Raw genomic sequence first — 23,889 nt, forward strand, 5'->3', positions numbered from 1 at the left:
AATAAATTATTTTTTTCTTGCATATGTCCAAAAATCATAAGATTATTTAAGCATCTTTTTAAAGAAAAATTTAAAATACATTGGCATGTTTTTCAAAAAATTTGCATAGATTTGACAACATGTTTATAAAATTCCAAAGGATTTTGGCCTATATTTAAAAATTATTTTTGGCAAGAAAATATTTCCACTATTAATATAATAACTAGGGATAATATTTATATTATTCACTTTTAATATATAAATAAAAAACCTAAAAAGAGTTAATATCCAAAATATTATTAGGAGTAATAATTTTATTTCTCACTTTAATATAAGGATTAAAAAAATTATGAGGTCATATTCAAAATATTATTGTGAATAATATAACTTATTCACTTTTAATATAAGGATAAAATCCATAAGGAGTTTCATCTGAAATTTTATTTGGAATGACACGGTAGCAAAAATTCTAGTTTTATCCCGATAAAAGCCTCATTGATAATTAAAGATTTTTCACCTTATCAAACCAAGGTCTTGACATAGAAAACCAGAGTTGTTCATTGTAGCAAATCTGTTATAGTAGGATGGTAGAAAAAGACATTATAAAACCATAACAAACAACAAAAACCACCTCAGGTAAGGCATAATATGGGTGTTAATACCTTTACTTTATGCAATCAATCCTCTTACCACGACTCTAAGACCAGTTAGGGTTCCTAGTAACTAAAATACTAAGTAACGACTTTCTTTCTTTTTTTTACTGATAAAAAATAAGAATTTCTTATCTTTTTCACCCACATCACCACTGATAATCCTAATTAGAGAGGATGATCATCGCGATGTCGCACATGTACGATAAAATGGTTGTGTGTCACCCCTTAAAGGGCAATGAAGATTTTCATTATAGAGTTTAGGCAAAAATCAAAATTCTTGTTCATCATGCAAGAGTTGTGACTATGTGTCACCCCTTAAAGGTGCTCATACATTTAGCATACATGTTCACAGGTTAAATGTAGGTCCACCACCAAATATCTACCATACCTGATTGAGATAAAGGATGGAAAATGAAGAAAGGTATCAAATATAGGCTCATTATCAAAATTAAATTGAGACCATCAAAGGTGAAATGGCTAGACTAACAAATCTACTCGAATAAGTGTTAAGTACCAAGAGTGGAAATGGAACGCCTGCATCGCCTCTCATGGAAGCACCATTAGCTCATATCCCTCATACATCTATAAACGTGAGGGCAGATTCAACAACAAAAAAACATTTTATCCCTATTGCCCTTATTCAGCTAACTCAACCTCTGATTATTATGGATTTGATAGTTGAAAGACCCTTTGATTATATAATTGTTGGTCCCTGCTCTAGAAGAGAAATTAAGAGAACTTGAAGGAATGATCTGACGACCCTGTACTAGCAATTAAAGTTTGCTTGGTTCTAAATATTATGGTGCCAAAATAGTTCAAAGTGCCAAACTTCATCAAGAATACCAAACTAAAATGTCAAAATTCTCATCTCCGGTTATACTACAACAAGATTGCTGAAGTTATCCATAATGACAAAATGTTAATCTATTTCTTTTAAGATAGTCTCATAGGGTCTGCCTTGAGTTGGTATATAAGACTATGATTTCTAAAATGATTATATGTTTGCTAAAATGACATGACAAATAAAATGGGGTGACCTAACAAATTTTGAACTCACACGAATTTGAACCACACATCATAGAGCTAAGCTTTAGCAGCATGCATATTGACTTGTAGTGGATTCAGTAGTTATGGACTCACAAATCATGATTTTTTGCAAGCCCAAATCATTTTACTGGACAAGGTTAAAATTTATCAGTTCTTACTAACCTTGCTTGAAATGATAAAAGACCATTTTTATTTATTCCTTTCACAATTTTTAAAATATATATCCTTTACACTCTTAATTTAAGCCTATTAGAATCTTTCAAAAAGAAACTCTGACCTATATCACATTCCATATTGAGAACAAATGAGAAATGTTTGGTTGAAAGGATGAAGACAATGATAGACTCAATGGTGAAGGAAATGGTGAAAATGAAAGGTTGAAATGGGGCCAAAAGTAGGAAAAAAAAAGTGAAAAGAAAAGGAGAAAAAGAGAAAAAAGAGAGGCACAATCAATGCCAAAAATTTGATGATTGAGGGCATGTGTGAAACAAAAAAGAAGGGAAAAAAAGGGAAAAAAGCAAAAAAAAAAAAAAAAACAAGAAGAAGAAGAAGAATAAGAAGAAATAAGAAACAAAACTAAAGGGAAAACGCACCTAAAAGATCGAAAGACAAGAAAGTTTGAAATACCATATCTTTTAGTATCTATGATAGAGCCTTTTTTTAAGGAAAATAATATTAAGATTATTATATCTTCAAATGATTAGATAAAAGATAGGTTATTCATCAAATAAAAAATTAGAGTTGCTTTATGGTCTCTGTTAAGACAACAAAAATATGTAGTATCATAAGATAAATGATAAACAATGAGTTTTAGTCTTCTCTTTAAGTTTGAAATTAACAATGAAATGAATGACATGGCCATGGAGCTTCTTGAATCATTGATTGATTGAGTTAAAATTTATTATTGAATAGATTGGCATAGTAATATGTCAATACCTTAATTGATAATAATGAGAGTTTTAATAATGAAAAGTCTTGTTAAGAGGGGTGACATGGTTATATGTCATTTCTTTTACAAAGACATCAAAAGAAAAGGAGTGAAGTGAATAGTTTGTGGTGATCATAGGTTATTGAAACTTTCAAACACCTTTTAAGCATATGTATTTTTATTTTTTCATAGCTATGACTTATAGTCAGCATTACGTGTTTTTAACAACATTTTTTAATCAAGCAAGTGATTTGAACTTGATAAACAATGCTCTTAAAATGCGAAGAGCTTTTCCATAAAGGTTACAACTTCATGAAAAGAGGCAATCTTTCCTAATGGGATATCGAGTCTTGACTCGAACCTTTTGGTGTTGAAATCTGCAAAAAGTCACTTCATTATGTGCCATTGAATGATGTACCAAAAATAAAATTTTAAAATTAACACAAATAACTATAAAAAAGCTAAACAAATTGTTTTAATATTACATTGAGTCAATTTTTATTTTCAAAATACAAAATAATCAAAGGATTGCATGTATTGAATGATGTGTGTTAGGTCTTTGACTAAGTTAATTTTCAAAATACTTTCAAAACCAGTGTCCCTTTGGTTACATTTCAACAATGAGATAGGAATGAGCATGATATTTGAAAGTACATTATTAGATCTCGAGGGGAAGGTGGTTGTTTGAAAGCAAATGATCCATTGATGGGTCTCATAAAATCCTTTATGAAGATAGTACAAATAAGCTTGGTCAAATCAATTAATAATGCTCAAATCAAAAAAGAAAAGTATGTTTCAATTGGAGGAAACTTTGTAATTGATTGACAATCTAAGATAAGGCCAACACCGGAAAAGCTTTTGTTAATTATTGGCAGGATGCACATATAGTTTTCAAACCTCACAATCAGGAAGAATTAGGTCAATCCTGCAATCATAAAGCACCAAATTCAAACCCTATAATTGAGAAATATTAGTTAAACCCTACAATCAGGAAAGAAAATGAGGAGAAATCTATTATTAGAAAATTCTCAAGAAAATAAAAAGATCAACCATGTCATCAGGAAGAGTCTTCGGGTTAACCCTGCAATCAGGAAGCACCAAGTTTTCAAACCTCATGATTGAGAAGTATCAGAAATTTTGGTTTCGATTAAAGGTAATCACCAAATTGAGATTTTAGATTAACCGAGATGAAGATCAAAGTTCTGGTTAAAGAGGATCGCTAGATTAGAATTTTGGTATATTGGGATTTCAGGTTAACTGAGATGTATATAGTTAGGGTCATAGTTTTGGATTGAAGGAGATTATTACAAAGACAGTTTCAAGTCAACCAAACTAAAAGTTTTGAGAAGACTAGTTTTGAACTGTTCGTTTGAGTTTTGACCTAGTCGGTGACGAAGTTGAACCTAAGAAATAGGAATTAAAGAATAAGGATGACATAATTTTTAGAAGATTGGATCACGCAGAAATACTAATTTATAGTTGTAGTATTGAATGATTCTCTTATAATATTCTCACTAATAAAAACTTCATGTGACAACTCTTAACACACTAGGAAAAAAAATCCTAAATAAAGCTGAAAAATAATTAAAGATATATAAAGTAAATAAAAACAAAATCTAAAATAACTAGAAAATAATGGCAAATCCATAATAGTAAATTTTAAGTCTTATTTGGAGGCTTTATCGACCTTAAATGGCTATAAAAATTCAACATTATAGGAAACAGTGCTTCTAAAATCTTCTAATAAACTTTTAGCTTATCTAAAGGCCAAATTGAGATGCATGTCCACTAATATAAGATTGTATGTTTGGGAAAAATCTACCACATCAATCTATCTATATTAGAGAGAACTCACTCATGAGCTCTTCTCATTCATCAGACATAAAGGAAAATGTTTCACTTTAAAAACATTGAAAGTCTTCAAATCACGGCTCTTGAATGAATTGTATTGATGTTGTTGATGATCATTAGAGTTATAGGATTAGGATCTGCTCTTTTTATGCTCTCTAAAAAAAGAGTTATTTAAATGTTTTTCTCCAACCAATATTTATTATTGTAGTGACTAAAGAGTCCCATCATTAAAAATGGTGTTAGCATATTTATGCTCCATTGACCTATGATATGGTAATATCAGATGTTTAGCAAACATAGATAAAGTATACCAAGAATTAGTCCTCGTAACACTCCCGGTCTTCATATAAGCATTATTAGTTGTCAATGGTTTATTCCACATTAATCTTTTTCTCACATCATTCTCATTCTTTAGACTCTCTTTCTTTCCTTCCTTCTCAATAAATTGGTATAAAAACAACAAAGTTTTACCTTTATTTGGTTCAACCTGAACAACTCCCCCCTCTCTTCTAGGTGTTCACCAAAAATGTTCATTTGATTACCCTAGTAACATGTTATTTCTCTATGGTGAGAGCTCTCTAATAGGCTTTTGAAATCATTCACAATGATTGTAAACATAGGATGTCGTAGATGGACTATTGTAATCCATTAAGGTATTTTCCCACAAGTTGGTAGAAATTATTAGTGTATTTGTTAATAATTCTCATTGCCTTCATGTGTGGAGTTGTTGGTATAGAGTCTAAATGTACTTGAAAAGAAGGAAATGTTCTTTCATTTTCTTCTTCATCTTTTTTCGGTCACTAATCCTTTGTTTCTCTTACCTTTTTTTAAGTCCTTTTGAAATATTCTCACATTAAAAAAAAAAAAAAAAAAAAAAAAGAAGAAGAAGAAGGAAGCTCTCCTCTTCAATTTGATGGCAATTAGCTTCACCCTTGCATGCTCTTAGACTTCCTTATACTAAAAAAAACAAAAAACATTCTCTACTTCGTGCAACCTATCAATAAACTCCTCGACATATAAGGTTCTTATGAATTTAGAGAGTTTTATCTAAAAACCTAAGTCTCCACGATGCTCGTCTCAATCAAGAGATTGTCTTCTCTATTCTCGCTTATGAAATGGATTCATAAGACTAACTATAAATCTATGATCATTATGATCTACACAATCCTCTATAAATTTATCCTCCACCATAGATAGGTTTTTTTTTTACAAACTCTAACCATACTGATTCAATAACACAATAAAAAATCATCAGGAATCATTAGGTTGTGATATCAATTGATTAATTGAACCTAAAGAATGAAAATCAAAGAATAAGGAATTAAAATTTTTCAGAGGAAGGAATCCTAAAGAAACCTAATTTGTAGTTTTACTATTTACTAATTCTATTCTAATAATCACAATAATCAAAACTCCATATTACAACTCTCAAGGTTGTTTATATACTAAGAAAAAAAAAATATCATAAACAAAGTTGAAAGAATTATTAGAAAGTTCCGAACTAAACAAAAATAAAATCCTAAAATAATTAGGAATATGCAGCAACTTAAAAGTAGTAACTTTTATGCCTTATTTGAGGGCTTTATCGCCTCAGAAGGCTACAAAAGTTTAGCTACATATGAAACAAAGTTTTTAGTATGTCCTAGTAAAATTATAACCCGATTCAATAATTAAAAGTTATACCAATTAATATAAAGTTGTGCACATAAAAAAAATCTCCCATATCAATTAGTCACTCTACTAGTTTTTTTTTTTTTTTAATCAATCATGTTAGAACAATCAATTTTGTGTGATGGGATCAATGCCAATTAGTAATCCAACTGAACTTATGATCAAGATCATCAAGTTTTTGAGTCAGTCAATCAAACCAGATGTGGTTTAACAAATATAGTTGTATGCCTCATCATTAACAATGAAAACTTGACAATTTTCATTTTCTATATGGTCCATGTCCACTGAGAGCACAAGTTCCATGTAGGTGGTGCATCATTGTTTCGGTTTGCTTTTACATTTATGTTGCTAAAACAATGTAAGGAAACCAAAAAAAAAAAAAAAAACAGAAGAAGAAGATGAAGTAGTTAAGCAACAAATTAATTTAATTACAAGCTTGTATTTATTTTCCTGCTGATGTCACGTGACTTAAATGTATTGATTTTAAAGTAATTATTTTTAATATATTAATGTGAAAAATAATTTTTTTAAAATAAAAAAAATTATTTTAATATATTTATAAAAGAAAAATATTTTAAATCATTATCATTATTATATTCTCAAACATGTTATTAATAATAAGTGAAGTGTATTTTAAGACTATATTTATTTTAGAGAAATATTCTTTAAAAAAAGACATTATTCGTGAAAATAACGGTGTCATCTCGGACTTTTGCTGAAGTTGTTTATTAATAATCATCACTCACTTTGACACGTTAGATTGAAAAATCATAATTCCAAAAGTCCAGTCTAATCACTGAAAACAAATAATGGTTGCTTTAACAAGTCATTGAAACTAGGGTTGTATGAAATTATTCGGTGCACCCATAAAATGAAAAATTATATATTTGATACAAGATTTATTTATAATCTATAATATTATAAAAAAGTAATTTTTTTATTTTTTTTATTTATAATTTTTTTTATTTAACATGTTTTATCCTTATTTTTTTATTTTTTTTATTATTCTCTTGATTTATTTTAGTTTTCAATTTCATCCCTTATTATATTATTTCAATTAGTTTTTATATTAGATTTGATATTTTGTTATATTTTTTTAATCATTTTCCTGATTAATTTATTTTTTAATTTCATTTCTTATTGGCTTATTTCATTTAATTTTTAAGCCAGATTGGATCTTCATTCTTAATTTTATTTACTATTTGGTTTGTTTTTTAATTATAGATTATTGAAAATTTTGTTTCATGATTTTTATGGGCTTACATTCTATGGAGTAACATAGTCTCAAGAACCAGGATGGATTTTAAATATTAGCCTGATTTGATTTTAGTATTTTTTGTAAGTTTTTTTTTAAATTATTTTTTTGTCCTTTTTAAAAATTAAATTAGGTATCTTTTGTCCTTGAATTTTTATTTGCTGGTAATTTAGCTTTAAATGTTTTTAATTTTTTTATAAAGTTATTTTATTTTCATTTAATTTTTGTATTATTGCTTATTTTTTATTCATCATTATTTTTATGTTGTTATTGGATTTTTTTTATAATTATATTATTAAACTAATCAGATTTGTTGAAATTATTCAAACCAACTACTCGGATTCTAAATTTTTCCTGATCCTTTAAAAGTGCTGTCATTATCTGACTATTATTTTTTATATTAGAAAAATATTTTACTTTATCCATGCAATATCGCAGAACACTACTTACCTACTTTAAAGACTAACGATGGTGGGTTGAACGCATCTACACCACAACCCCCACCGAGTCGTCACTTGTTAAAAACGTTATGCAAGGAATAGCCTTTTGAATTTGTTTTTATTAATTGCCAAGGAAGCTTCTAACCATAGTTTTAAAACCCGGACCGGCCCGACAAGTCAACCCGGGACCCGGCCGATCCAGGCATGGGACCAGTCCGGATGGAGGCCAAAATCCGCTTGGAAATTGACTCGGCCAGACCCGGAACCTGGGCCTTGAACCAAACCGACCACTGAATCAGATCTTAAAACTATGCTTCTAACTCCTAAGGCCATGTAGGAAGTGCCACTGAAGATAGTAAAAGCTTCCCAGACTGTTGGGGTAAAATATTTTTAATTATAATTTTTAAAATATATATTTTAAAAAAATATGTTTTGATTAATAAATAAAAATGATGAAACTCAAATTCATAAATACAAGTGATGAGATTTAAATTCATGACTATTTATTCATCAAAATTTTAATATCATATTAAAAAATTATTTTAACTTAATAATTTAAATTACTAGATAAAATCTTAAGATATAATTTATATTATTTAGTAATACGTTTCATCTTTTCCGATTGCAACAGGCCATAAACGGTGCTCTCTGGTCCGTAAAAGGATAGCAGGATTGGATACCTTTGAGCACAACAGACCATTTAAGATGCAGGATGCACCACCGCAGATCTTCCAAACGCAGTTGAAGGCTTTCGAATTTTGTTTCTGTGTGTATTATGTCGTCATTAACCACCTGATAATCCCATGTCTGGTTGATGATAGTAGCCTGACATAGCCGCACGAGGTGTGGACATGATTAGCTGCATATCCACCAGCCACCGGAGATGAGGGTGACGCATCTGAATCCCTATCAGGAACTTCGATGGCTTGTCCCCACGTATCAGGAATTATGGCTCGCATTAAATATTTGCATGCAAAATTAATGGTCTCCAGCAAGCATAAGATCAGCTCTTGTCACTACTTGTGAGCGAAATTGAACCTGGTATACTTATTTATTTCTCATTGCAATGTTTGTCAGTATAATATTTCAAAAAAAAAAAACATTAATTCACTAATGTGTGCATCCCCACATGACATTTGGCTTATGAATATTGATGCGTATTTTAAACGTTTCATGAAAAAAAAAATTGTTTAGTTTTTCAATGATGGCATTAGAGGAAAACAAGCATATCTTCTTCACTATCATAAACACAAATTTCCTGGGACAAGGCATTGAAATGATATTAGTTTTTGTATTTTTTTCAATAATGATATATATATATTGTGCCGACGTTACACAAAGACATGTAACTTCGCAAATTTCTATAAAGGTTTCTAAAAGAATGTGAAATAAGGATTGAGGACCAAATTGATTCACTATTGATAGTTTGCTGGTACAATTGAAAGATTGTGAACCTCAAAGCCAATTTTGAAATAGAGTTAGAGAGTGTTTGGAAACACAGGTTAACCTATATTTTTAAAATATTAAATTTTTTTTATAAAAAATAATTTTTTATATATTTTGGATCATTTGGACGCCTTAATATTAAAAATAATTTTTAAAAAATAAAAAAAAAATCATTTTAATACATTTCAGCACGAAAAATATTTTTGAAAAGCAACTGCAACTATACTTTCAATTAGGTTTTTAAAAGATATGTAAGTTTTAAGTTTGCAAAAAGAATGTAAAATAAAGGTTGAGGACAAATTTGAAAGCCTTATTTGAATAGAGATAGAAATGGGAGGATTGTTGTTAATTTTTTCTTTTCCCACCAACTGATTTGTCTTGCTTGACTTAGAGTACATGGAAGAAATCATGATGTATTTATTCTATAGTTATCTTAGAAAAAGGGAAATCCCTTTCGACAAAAGGACATAGGCAAAAGTTGTTTATTAATCATCACTCTGTTCAACAAGTTACATTGAAAAATTATAAATTCCTGTTAGAGGAGTGTTTCTATCTATAATAAACATTATTGTTTACCAAATTATACACACACACACACGTAATTTATTTTTTAAACTTATCTTTTGAAGTATTCATGCACTCAAGTTTATTTGTACATGTCTCCAGAGGCATATTAAGCGACGGTTTGTTTTTCTTTTAGAATTGTATTTGGGTGTATTTTAAAATTATATTTGGTTTATAAAGATATTAAATTAAGGTATTTTTAGTTTTTTTTATATGATTTTAATATGCAGATATTCAAAATAAAAAAAAATATTTTCATATATTTTAAAATAAAAGATATTTTTGAAAAATAATCCGCTTCACAATACTAAACATAAACTAAGTAAAAATAATAAATTTTATTGGGTCTTGCAATTCTTTCTTTTTAATTGCAACAAAATTAAAGATAATGTAATGTCCTAGGGTAATGCATTTTTTTTTTCTTATTACTGCCGTACTGGGCTTCTTCTAACTTGCTTTTACTTTTCTATCTACTAATTTAGTCACCATCTTGATATTCTTCTCCAACTTATAAAAATAAAACAAAAGGGAAGGAAAATATATATTTCTTATAAATGAAATCTTGATATTCTTCTCCAACTTATAAAAATAAAACAAAAGGGAAGGAAAATATATATTTCTTATAAATTCATTTATTGTTTTTCTATGTGTGAACAACAACCCTTTTTTGTTGGAAAATTTGTTCAAAACATTATCAATGGACATGTTTGAGTCTAAGTTAAAACTTTGTTAGAATTTAATCTTCAACATAATTTTTTTAATATGAAATATTAACATGATTTAAACTAATTATGCATGAATGAGAAAATTATCTAAAAGAATCTTCGGTTTGTATGTCTTGGAGAAACCCATAAACCTTTCAAATCTTTGGTTGTGTTCATTCAACCATATTTTAGGAGTGGACTTAATTAAGGTGGTATTGTTGGATTCCTAAGAGACTTATTAAAGTAAGTTGTTTTGCATAAAGTGTAAAGTAATAAGACTTTATGGATAAAGAATTGATATTTAACAACAATAACAAAATTTCAACAAGTGTATAAGTGTTTTACATGCTTCTAATTTAAGTATAATTTCAGCATATATTCACATAATAAATACAAACAGAAATACCGATAAAAAACATATTCATTGACAAATTACGGTGAAATTTACCAACGAAATATTTTCTTCATGTATCCGTCAATGTATATCGGGGGGATTATAGTGGGGAAAAAATGAAAAAAAAAAGGTAAAAATAACATTTCATTGTTACAAATTGTACTACCGACAAAATAAACTTGTCGCTAATATCCATTGATAATTTTATTGGTAATATTTAAGTTATGACTTGGCGAGCGATATCCCCTTCCTCTCTCCCTTATTTCTTTTTTCTTCCCTATTTTTTCTCTACAAATAATAGCACAACCCCCCCTCTTATCACAAATCAAACTCTCATCACCAAAAATCCAGCCACCCCAATACTCAATCTATCAGCATCTCTTTTCTAATTCATTTGTTTTAGGATTCCCCACATAAGTAAGAAAATCTACCCATTTTTTGTTTGAACTCAATTTTAAATTGTTAATTTTAATGGCAATTTGATGTAGTATATGTAGTTTATATGCGTGTTTACTTGTTTTGTAGCCTTTTCCTATAGAACTTTATTGTATGAATGTATGATTTATACATATTAGGATTTGTTTGAGATTTTAAAATTTTGTAATTTGATAAAATTGATTTTAATTTTGCAATTTAGGTGTTTTGTAATGAAATAAATAATGGTTTATTTAATGGAAATGTTTAATATTTTGTCAATTTTATTGTTAAGTATGGAAAATTATGGTAAATATGGAGGAATTTGAATGTTTGTTAGAAAATTGATAATGATTTAAAAGTACTATTAAAATAGATTGAATAAACTTTAGTTAAAATAATGTTAGCTAATTTATTTAGTTCATATAATTAATTAATATATGTTGTCATCAGTATTCTATATAGGTTTAATATAAATAATGAATGATTGTTCTTGGATATATTGAGTTTCACACGAAGGGTTGCGCATGATGGATCATTACAATGAGGTTAAAGGTTTTATTAATTATATATTATCTAATATGAGAAATATTATTGGAGACGATATTAGATGTCCATGTAAGAGGTGTAAAAAAAAATCTCAATCTAGATGTTGGAATGACTCATTTCATTAAATTTGAAGGCTATGTTCAATATAGATGGATGTATCCATTTAAAAAGTTAAGGATTACACATGCATTCTAATTAAACTTCTATTCTTTTTTTAAAAACAAAATAGAACATTCATTTAATTCCATTGAGATATTTATTTAACTTTAAGAGAAAAGTAAAAAATAAGGTGCATGTTGAGGCTTCGATATACGAGGCTTATATTATTTAAGAAATCTCAACATCTATCTTGTATTATTATGTACTATTTAACTGTAATGAATTGAGACATTTTATTCAGTAAGTATAATAATTAACATGTCATTATTTTTGAATAATTTTTCTCGTATACTCTCACAAACTAATAGATTGAATAATTCCTTGTAAGCAACGTCGTCGATTTTTATTATATCAAAACTCACATTTAACTAAATCTTAAATTTTCAATTACAAGATGAACAATTTGTCACGCGGTTCAGAACACATATAAGCACTATTTAATTATTCTTATGTCTCGTAAAATTGGAGAATTTTATTACACCTTTCTCTTTAAATGTTAATGGTTGTAATCTTGTACCAGGTTTTTCAATTAGCATAGAATGGTAGTGGTATCTTGAATTTACTATGACTAGATCCTAAAAGAAAAGTGAAGTGTTATAATGAGTATTTGATTAATAGACATGTCTTTCATATTGAATAGTAAGATCATGATAAAAGACATATAATAGTAGAGTTTATGTTAAAAGATCAACTTCTAATAAGTTTGAAGTTAATTATTGTGGGAAGTTAGAACAGGTGATTGAATTGTAATATCATAACAAGCAAAATAAAGTATTTTTATTCAAATGCTATTAATTTAATACCACTGATAGAGTAATCAAAATAAATCTTCATTATGATTTGGTCAAAATTAATACAAAGGCTAGACTTTGTAATGTTAACAATGTCATTGCTTTCGCCATGTAATGATAACAAGTTTATTATACATGCATTTTTTTCTTTTAGAAATGATCATTCTAGGGTTGATCGGTTATCCATATTGAGAACTAAATATAGGGGGGTTGTGTTCAAATTGTTTAGGATGGTAACAATAAATTCATTATAGGAAATAATTTTTTTTCAACTTGATTAGTTAGTTAATCCATATTGAGTTGCTTTATCTACTGACTTAGAAGAAAATTCAAATTTTCACATCACTGAGAATGTTTTTGTTGATGTTGATGCTGAAGAGTTGAATGATATATTGACAACTAGTGAATATACAAAATTCAATGAAGATGATGATATCAACAAGTAACAATTAAATGTAGAAGATTACGATGGATATAACAATGAAAAAATTAAAGAAGAAAAGGATAATTTGGATTAATTTATAAAACATTGGTTCTTTATAAATTGACTTTAATATAATATTTATTGGTTGTTCCTTTACAATGACATGAATTTATTATTACATAATAAAGAAACATTTAATTTTATGATTTTATTATTATAAACAAAAATAGTTTAATTGTGTTGTGATTTTACTGTATTTGAAGAATGGATAGATATGGAATAAACAATGAAGGGGAAAAAAAATGTTTATACTGATGGGATCACCAACAATTGTTCATTATAGATGGAATCATTGATGAATTAACTACGTAAAAAATTTCAAGAGAGTTGGAAAAAAATACACTAGTACTGATAATTATAGATAGAATCACCAATGGATTAACTCGTTGAAAAGTTTCAAAGAGTTGAGAAAAAATCACACGCCAATGCCATCGACCATTATAGATGGAATCACCAATGGAGTGAAAATTCATTGGTGATTTTAGAGGGGTTTCTAAAAACCTCAGGTGAAATCGGAAGTTTATTTCTTAATTATCAATGGAATTATCGATGAAAATTAAAAATATATATATATTTTTTTGTTAATGTCTGTCAATGAAAAAAAAACCTAATTAAAAGACCAAAATCCCTAGCTTTAAAACACTAATATGTCTTCTCTCTTCCTCTCAAACTCTCTCAGCAACTTCTCCCTTTCTTCTATGTGTCACCATTCTATTCCTCTCCTTATTCCCTCATATTCTCTTCCTCTCTCATTCCATCCTCACGCGAGAACCATCCATACCAAGTAAATCTTCTTCTTCTTCCTTTTTTTTTTTTTTTGTCAAGGTTTATGGGTTAATTGATTTTTTTTTTTTTCACACTCAGTCTCTTCCCCTCTCACTCCATCAAGGTCCTTCGCACCAGTAAGAAGAAAAGTTTCAAGTTAATCTCCTGTTTCTTCCTCTCTCTTTTTTTTTTTAAAAAATATTTCATTGTGTTTTTACGAAATATAATTTTTATGGATAAATTTATAAGTCGAGCAGTCAGAGCTCTTAACTGATTTCCATTATTTTTTTAATTGAGGTATTCTGCATATAATTTATTGTTTTTCATTGATATTTATTACGGGGTTTTGACATTAATTGAATATGTTATGTTATAAATTGAATTTATGTTAGTTGTGTAATTTACTTTTGGTTAAAATGGTAATTTATATTGTTGTGAAATTAGTTAATTATAGAAACAATTTGTACGTAGAAAACATGTTAATTTTATAATTAATTTAAAATTATTCTTATAAAATTAATTTTATTTTAAACATGTAATGAAATTCAATTGAAAATTATTCGCAAGTTGCTCGCTATGCAACATGCATGCGGACAATATTAATATACAAAATATAATTTTTGTGATGGAGCTATAGCAAAATTATAAAATTTTGTTAAAAATTGGCCAAATTGTTAGTTTATATAATTTTGGAAAATTTTAGAAATTAACCAAATTGTTAGCAGAAATATATTCCTTAGTTGATTATTCACATTTTATGGGTTTTTTTTTTTTAGAAATCAATAGGAACAAAGACGTGTCTACATATTATTGATACATATTTTCATGTTAATATACTCCCAGGGGAGGTGTTACTGATTTTTTTTTTTAAATAGAAAAGTTATTACCTTTTTTAATCCTTTAATTTTGTAGATGTCAAGGTGGAAGTCAATTATGCGTCACCCGAATAGGAGCGATGCTAGTTCTTCTAGCAGTTCTTATAATAACAATGAGTTATTGGTGCTGATCATTAAGAGACACATGAGGCACAAATAGCCTCTCTCGACGCAAACTCGTCTAGTGCGATGTCACCTTGCTGAGGGGGGATCCATTCAAAGCAAAAATGTATACACTGGGAAGTACATTACTAGTGGAATCCCCACCACTCAATGTAAGTTTGTTTTCCTTTCTTGCACTATTACAAAATTAAAAAATAAATGATAATTTTTGAAAAATAAATTTCAATTAACAAATTGAATTTTAGGTTTGCAAATGTTGAAGCTACCCACATGAAAATATCGGTGATGAAATCATCGATGAAAGTGTCATTGTTTCAATGGAACCAAATTTCTAAAAATCTTGAGTGGAAACTCATGATTGATGCATGGTTAGGAAAGTTCAAGGTTAGTACATACTTAATTAAATTTTTTTATTATTTTAATTAAATTATTTTATTAATTTTAATGAACTAACTCTTTAACAAATTTCACTTCTAAGTAAAACTTTTATTGGGATATGGTTGGTAACACTGTTGTTAGGAGGGTTTGGGAGAATCACAATGCAAGTAGGTAAGATTGAACTATCAATGTTATATATTTTTTATTTAAATGAAAAAAAAAAATCATTATCTTAATCGATAATTTACTTCTATCAAAGTTAGGAAGATGTAATGGTTTGGAGGGATTTCAAACCTCTGCATGTCTCGAGTGCTATATGGGAAGCTTATACCCAGCATGTGATGTCCAAGCATTTCATGCGGCAGTCACAATCCAAGGCAGAGAACCAAAACAAGGAGATTCATGGTTTAATTACCATGTATACTTGTGGATCCATTATGTTTGTTTCGTATGCGAAGAGAATGACAAGATTTCTTTTTATAACATCCATTTTTTAAAATTATTGTTTTATATGAAAATGTTTAACTACCAACATTTTTTTTTTTTGTAGACTATGGTTCTTGAATGTAAACCAAGACCAATGGAGCTTTTTGTAGAAACTCGCATGCAAAATGATGACTGTTAAAAACATGTGTAGCAGCTCGTGGATAATTGAGTTCCAAAGTTCATGGTATTTTGTATTTCAACATTTTTGTTTACATTAGTTATTATTTTTTTGAATTAGCCGACTCTTTTTTTTAATGAAACATATAACACTAGTTGTAGGAGATATACAAGGACGATCCTTTGACCTATTTGGAACTTGATCTGGATTTATGGTTAGAGACAGAATTATCTGGTGGACCTGAAAAAAATTGGGTTTATAGTATCTCAAATACTATGACCAAGGAGTTACGGATGACCTGCAGTGTTTCAACCGTTGGATGCTCATAATCAATTTTGAACACTCAATCTTTGAAGTTCCAAGTGATTTTAAACCAACAAGTTAAAGCTCGGACGACTCATATTACTGCTGAAATAAAACAACTTAGTGTTGAAATGATTGGACTCTAGCGATTCTATATAGAGCTAAAATCAAACATGAGTGAAACATGTTGTCAACCTTATCTCTCATCTGGTCTTAACGAAGACCCGCCCCCTCCTCCTCCTTCAACCACTCTTTTTTAGATGAATTGCATTTAAATTGATAAAATTTAAATTTGTAATAAATATTTTTACCTTTTATTTTATTTTATTATATATATGTTTTTAAAAATTAAACAAATTACTGGAGGACTTCCAGAGAGTTGGAAAGACATTATAGAAGAGTTGGAAAGACATTATAGAAAATGCCACTGAGACTATTTACTCACCAACAAGTTAATTACTTCAATAGTATAAAAATAAATCATTGATGTGATTACAAATAATCTTTTTTGTTGGTTTTATGCCATCTTTACTGATAAAAATACCATGAATTGATGCCAATATTTTTTTTGTTTGGAGCATTTTTTTTGTTTATAAATCCACTGGTGATAATTTTTCCATCAAGATAACAGACATAATAAAAATCACCAATAATAAATTTTTTTACAAACAGTAACTTTTCATAATCTTGTCGGTGAAATTATTATAGTGAATCGGTATATAAACACCAACAGAATAGTACGTTGGTAAAATGCAAAATTTTGGTTGTGATTTTGGTATGCATGCTAGAAGATAATTTTTTAATTTTTTTTTTATGATTTAAATATTTATCTAGAATGTATGCTAGTATTTTAGTTTTGATTATAAGTTTACCATGTTCTAGAAGATTATTTTCAGACTTGGTAAGGGATATTATTGCCAGTTCATTTGACTTGAGATATAATTGACCTTTGTGTAAAATAAACACGTAACTCAAATAATTTAGTACGGCGGAGGAAATAAAAAATTGAAAATCAGATAGGCTGAGAAAGAAAGAGTAATATCCAAGATGCATAAATTAGATCAAAGACAATAATTATTTTACAGATGGAGAGGAATTTTGAGATAGTAGTCCCATATATGTGTATATATATATGTGTTTGTGCTACTTCAGCTAACTTGTTCATCCGTAAGAGAATCTTGAAAAGCAAGTAAATACATTGCAGCAGCTCCGATCTTCTTTGGAAACAGCATGGACCTGCAGGTAGGGCAGGTGACATGAGCTTGATCCACCCAACTATCTAGGCATTTTAGATGAAACACATGAGAGCAGTTGCAAGGTTCTCTGACTTCATCTCTTCCTTCTATACAGTCCAAGCAGACAGGACATATGCTCTCTTGATCATCTTCAAGCTTCCCTGATCTTTCAAGTAAACTGCTGTATGCTATCACTTTAAGTTTCTTCTTGATCAGTCTTGCAAGAGTGGAAATTGGGACTGGAATTGGTGATGGACAAAGCTCATCCATTAAAAGAACATAACCCTCTGAGGTATCTTGATCTTGATCGGAATTGTAAAGCAGTTGAGGCGGCTTGAACATGCGTAGAATGGTTAGAGTCAATAGAAACACCAACTTGATGAAAGTGAGAAGCTGTACCAGGAATTTGAAACAAAAACATTTTGGCATCTGCACTGCAACAAAGCTGGGAATCCCCATTTTTGTGTCTGTATGTGCGCGTGCGTGTGCGTGTGCGTGAGAGAGGGAGGGAGAGAGGGAGGTAGAGGGAGATTTGAAGTTGAAGAAATCGTGGAAGCCACTAGTTATGGTAGGGTTGATAATGGAAGGCAACTTAACCTAGAAAACAACATTCAAGTAAAACATTATTGGTGGTTAGGAGAGCGACAATTGCATGTCAACATTGACAAGTTTTGAACAATTTTTGTACAATAATATTAAATCTTCTTTCAAGGTCATCAAATTTCATGAATGAATTAATAAGAAATTGTTTATGTTTTTAATTATTGAACTCTCTCTCTCTCTCTCTCTCTCTCTCTCTCTAAATTTAACACAAATTTTAAACGCTAAATATCACTTTCAAATTGACGTTTGATGCCACAAAAATCAAATAACAAAAAGCGATGTTTGTTAAGTGATAATATAATAAACCATGATGGAGTTAACATTAGTGATAAAACAACCTTTTCAATTGGAGAGTGAAGGAGAAGTAGTGATGGCCATATGGAGTTTATTTATTGGTTTATTGTTAGCCACACAATTTGAAAGTTTTCAATTGGAGAGTTAACATTAAGGGGTGTTTGAGAATGTTGTAGGAGTTGCTTTTCAAAGTGTTTTTTGTTGGGAAATGTCACGTTTTTTTTATTTTTAAAAAACATTTTTAACATCAGGCACATCAAAATGATCTAAAAAAAATATAAAAAATATTAATTTGAAGTAAGGAAAAAAATTAAAAAATATTTTTTTTTTTAAAAAACGCTTTTGAAACGCAAAAACAAACAAAGTCTAATTGGTAGAAATTTCAAACACATTTAGTTTCCCTCAACAGGAGGTGTAAAAGATTGAAGAATAAATGTGTTTTTCATTGTATAATTTTTTTTGGTTATGGTTTGAAAAACTAAATTTAAGAAAATTATAAATTATAGCTTTTTTTAACTAAGATTTTTAGGAAAAAAAAATAATTGTAATAAATTAATCAAATACTTTTAAATTTTTAATTAAAATAAAAACTAGAGTTTGGAAGTAAAAAACTTATTTTGAAGAAGAAAAAAACTTAACGAAAAAGCAAGTTCAACTTTAATGTTCAACGGGCACTATATATCTTCTTCTTTGTCTTTTTAACTAAATATATTTATGTTTTCATTATTGTCATTTCTTTTTATATCCTAAGATGCAACCTAAAAGTATCTTCCTAGGTACATGTTATTTTCAAGCAACATTAACTACACACTAAAAAGTGTGGAGAAATTATTATTCCCTCACAAAAAGAAGCCTCTCTAACAATTCATTATGGACTTCCACAATGAATTTATTTTTTTAATTTTACCCTTAAATTGTCAAATTAGAGACCAATTTGAGTTAATTTATTAAGAAAAAAGTGACATTAAAAGATAGGGGATCAAAATGAAAAATATGCAGGGAATAAGTGGCTTTAACAAAGTTTGTGTGAAATGTAAACTTTCGTGATTATAATTATGTGGTCCCTTTAATTTAAAAAAGTAAGAACAAAGTCAATTTTGATCCCAAACTTAATTTGTTTTTTTGTTCCTAGTTTGAGAGAGAAGAGGAAAAATGGTCGGATTCCAGCAATAATAGAGAAAGTCATTGTTTACACCGATTAAAATCATGAAAAAGAATTATTTTGGTGTTAATAAGTTTTTTTAGAAGGGAAGAGTTTATCTTCAATGTTTTTTCTCTTGAAATTGCCTCATATAATAAACCTGAGCTTGCAAACAATTTTGGTTTTGGATTGATTATTAGTTTTTAGACACTTTTTTTTTGTTTGTTGTTTAAAGCCATGAATATATTTTACAAAGTGTTTAGGGTTTTTTGGGTTATTTTAGATTGAAATATTGTTGAAAATGAGTTTTTTTTTTTTTTTTTTGTGTGAAACATCACAACTTAATTTTACCAGCGATTAGAGGTCTCCAAAATTTGAAGATGTTGATTTAAAAAAAAAAAACATTTAATGGATGGATGACAGGTCGTTCACCCTTAAAAGAATTCACGAATTAAAAGAATTAAAAAATAATAATAAGGCCTAATCAAGTGGGATGCTCTAGGCCTACACACCTTAGCTTTTTTCTTTAGGCCCTTGTGCTCTATGCTAACCCAATTTTACCCATCACAATTCAATCTTTTTATATATATTTTTCTAGCTTAATTTTTCTTTTTCAATTTCATAGCTTAATGTTTTGTTGATTATTAATTAAGTAATGTAATTTATTTTGGTTTGGTATTTATATCCAATACCTCAATATTTAGTTAGTTTTTAATTTTATAAATATCTATTTTAGATAAGAAAAATTATTGAAAAAAATATTTTTTAGTCCAAATGAGTCCATGGTCTAAATAACGAGTTTGACAAATTAACAACGGTTGATTATGAATTGAGTTTTATAATTATTTTGATTATATGAATAATTCTTAGTTTATTTAATTAAATGTATGCTTGAATTTTTCAAATTTCAATTAATATTATTTTATATTTAAAAATTACATAAAAAATATTGTTGTGTTGAAAAAAAAAATCCGAATCTTGCAAAGCAGAAGTTAAATAGCTTGTTTACATGACACTACACATTGTTGCTGCAATTATTATGATGGGCTTTTTTTTCAAGCTATGAAAAGCCTAAAAGCCAGTTCTGAAAGCTCAAGGATTGTCTCAGGCCGGATTCGAGTCTAAATCACGTTGGTTTAGAGGCCTTCGGCATTTGTATACAATTTTTGGACTCAATGAAGATCAGTCCAGTTAGAGAAAAACCAGAAGTTGAAGACAGGAAACAAGAAGCTCAGCCCAAACAGAAATTGAAGATAGAAAGGACATGACAAGTTTTATCCTCAACATTAGTTCTTGCAACCCTGCTCTCCTTCATCACTCATTCTCTCTTCAACAATGGCTGCTTCTTCTTCTTCTCTCTCAACCCATTATCACTTCATTTCTCCTCTTCCTCCTTCTTCAAAGAACAATGCTAACATCAAGCTTTCCTCTTCTCTTTTTGCTTCTCCCATTAGCTTATCTTCAAACCCCAATATTTCTCTTCAATTCTTTGACAAGAAACACTCCCCACTTCTTTCAACAGCTCCAAGAAGGCTCTCGGTTATTGCAATGGCCCCTCCAAAGCCTGGTGGAAAGGCCAAGAAAGGTAAAAAAAATTTCCCTTTATGTTTTTATTTGTGAAGTTTCAATTTTTGGGTTGTTTTGTGATGATCTTTTTTGTGGGGCTGCAGTGATTGGATTGATAAAGTTGGCTTTAGAGGCAGGGAAGGCAACTCCTGCACCACCTGTAGGACCAGCACTTGGTTCAAAGGGTGTAAATATTATGGCTTTTTGTAAGGATTATAATGCCAGAACTGCAGATAAAGCTGGTTATGTCATTCCTGTTGAGATTACTGTTTATGATGTGAGAATGAAAACAAAATTGTTAATTTTTTATGGGGTTGAGATTTTGAGGGTTTTATGGTTTTTCTTGTTTTGATTTTTGTTATGGTGTTATTTTTCAGGACAAAAGCTTTACTTTTATTTTGAAGACACCTCCTGCTTCAGTTTTGTTGCTTAAGGCTGCAGGTATGCTTGCATATGATTCTATGGACCAATTGATGTTTCAAGGGTGTTGTGCATAATGCATAGATAGAATCTAGAATGCTATAATTGTGTGCTAACATATGAATGATTAACTGTAATTCTTGAATTCCCAACAATGTCTTTACAAGTTTTATATGGTGAGAGTCATTTATGATACTCTTAAAACAAATTATATAATGGGAATAGTAGAATGGACAAGTTGTATGCAGATAATTAAATGATCCAACCATTGAAAGGCTCCTCAAAGAGAAACAGGTATGGGTGTAGCATGCACACATAAGGCTGTAATAACTCTGTGAGAGTTGGTGGTAGCCTTGTGCAGAAAATACACCTGCTAATATTCTCATTATAAGCTTCTTGGTTTTTAGGTTAAGAGTTTGTGATGTTGTGACTCATTCTTTGTGCATTTAAGTGAAGTCATTCATATTTGACAGAGTTGTGCTTCTCTTTGATTACTTAATACCAAAAGGAGTTCCAGACTTTCAGTATTAATACTTTTGAAATTTGATGAATTTGGGTTTGGGAGTCTAGAGCAAGAAAAAGTTTGTCATTTTGCAGTGCAAGAGTGCTTAACTCATTGTGAAGTTTTTTCAAATATCAGGGACCTGAATTCTTCCCTTGTTATGCTGTATTGGGTATTTGATGGTGGGATTGTATATTTGGCCAATTGACTGAGTCTAGTTTGGAAGCTATTGTAGAGAAGACTCATATAACAATCAGAGCTTAAGTGAGCTGTGGAAGGGAAATCCTAAAATTGTTACCTCAAAACACTCTATGTTTTCCCCCTTTTGGTGATTAGTAATACATGATTCTCAGTGTTTCTAACAATTTAGATTAGATAACTGAAATTTCACTTTACCATTCATCCTATCTTCTCTCATAGCAATTCTCTTTCAACCTTAACCCATGTAACTTTTAGTGAACCGCAGCTGATGCCAGAGTTGCCTTGTGCTTCAATATTTATCTTTAGGTGTTCACTCAGAGAAGAATTTAACTGAAACTCTTCTTGGGTGCAACCAGTCCTTGTTGAAGTGAAACCAAAATTTATGTTTCTTGGTATTATGAAGCCACTTCTTTTTTTTCTCTGACTCAAGAAACAAATGCTTGACTCTGAAAATGGAAACATCTGTAAATAATTTCTGCCTAGTTGATGCACAAAATATTTTACTCTTTCTTTTTTCTTTTTCCTTTTTCCTGGTTAGAATAGAATTCTTACTACTAATCCTAGTTTTTTTTCGCCTATATAAACAATTTGACTCCCTATTAGGCTTTAAAAATTTAGACCCAGTGTTGCCATATATCTGTTGAGGAGTTACTAGCATTATGTCAGGAAATATGCAGGTTTCATGTGTAGGGCTTCAACATAGTTATTGAATATATTAAGAATCTCATATTTTGAAAGAACAAGAAATTATGTATTGACCAGTTCCTTCAAATAGGTGCTGCTTAAAGTGAGTATAGGGTATTTTCATTTAATTCATGGGCAAATTTGTTATTGTAGAGTACTAATTTTGCAAGATGATTGTGGATGTTATATCAACTGCCATTCAATTTTCCTTGTTGTAATATAGATGTTTAATTCTAGTGAGTGTTCTTAATTAGGAGTGGAGAAAGGTTCTAAAGATCCAAAGATGGAGAAAGTGGGTAAGGTCACAATTGACCAATTACGCACCATAGCTACAGAAAAGCTTCCAGACTTGAATTGCACAACCATTGAATCAGCAATGAGAATCATAGCAGGCACTGCAGCTAACATGGGGATCGATGTAGATCCTCCCATTCTTGAACCTAAAAAGAAAGTTGTCTTGTAGTTCACTTTGTTACTTTTGCCTTGATTTTGTTATATCTGTATTCATAATCATTTGTAGAAGCAATTCATGGAAAGATCTGTATTCATGTTCTGTATCCTCAATCCTGGTCCTTTTGGCTATAAATTTTACAATCTGGTGGATGGCTAGAGAGCTTCAATCGAAAATCTAAGCATGTCCGAAGTTCGTATTTCGAAGGTGATGATCGGTCTGTTTCATGCTGCTGGAATTGGTTTTAGCATGCTCGTTTTGTGTTACATGAGGTTTGTTTCATGGTCAACCATCCCCGTTTGATGGATGGTAACCATGTGCTAAAAGATTTGTTGCTAAAAGATTTGTTGCAAGTTTTAATGGAGTGAAGAAAGCCAGGAATTGATGAAGACTGGAAAAGGAAGCAGACTTTTCC

The 23,889-nt window shown here is 29.6% G+C and overlaps 2 protein-coding genes across 2 annotated transcripts; one reads left to right on the plus strand and one right to left on the minus strand.

Moving 5' to 3' along the window:
• Positions 1-17,399: 17,399 nt before the first annotated feature.
• LOC118042463 (E3 ubiquitin-protein ligase RHA1B) lies at positions 17,400-18,261 on the minus strand. Its single transcript, XM_035050146.2, has one exon. The coding sequence runs from the start codon at positions 18,069-18,071 to the stop codon at positions 17,526-17,528; it is 546 nt and encodes a 181-aa protein (XP_034906037.1). The 5' UTR covers positions 18,072-18,261; the 3' UTR covers positions 17,400-17,525.
• A 2,663-nt stretch (positions 18,262-20,924) lies between these two features.
• Positions 20,925-23,650, plus strand: LOC118042466 (large ribosomal subunit protein uL11c). The gene is made up of 4 exons (XM_035050150.2): positions 20,925-21,235; positions 21,321-21,493; positions 21,594-21,657; positions 23,278-23,650. Exons 1-4 carry the CDS (start codon positions 20,986-20,988, stop codon positions 23,484-23,486), a joined length of 696 nt encoding a protein of 231 aa, XP_034906041.1. The 5' UTR covers positions 20,925-20,985; the 3' UTR covers positions 23,487-23,650.
• The last annotated feature ends 239 nt before the right edge of the window (positions 23,651-23,889 follow it).

Source organism: Populus alba, chromosome 1 (genome assembly GCF_005239225.2).
Source record: "Populus alba chromosome 1, ASM523922v2, whole genome shotgun sequence".
NCBI classification, from domain to species: domain Eukaryota; kingdom Viridiplantae; phylum Streptophyta; class Magnoliopsida; order Malpighiales; family Salicaceae; genus Populus; species Populus alba.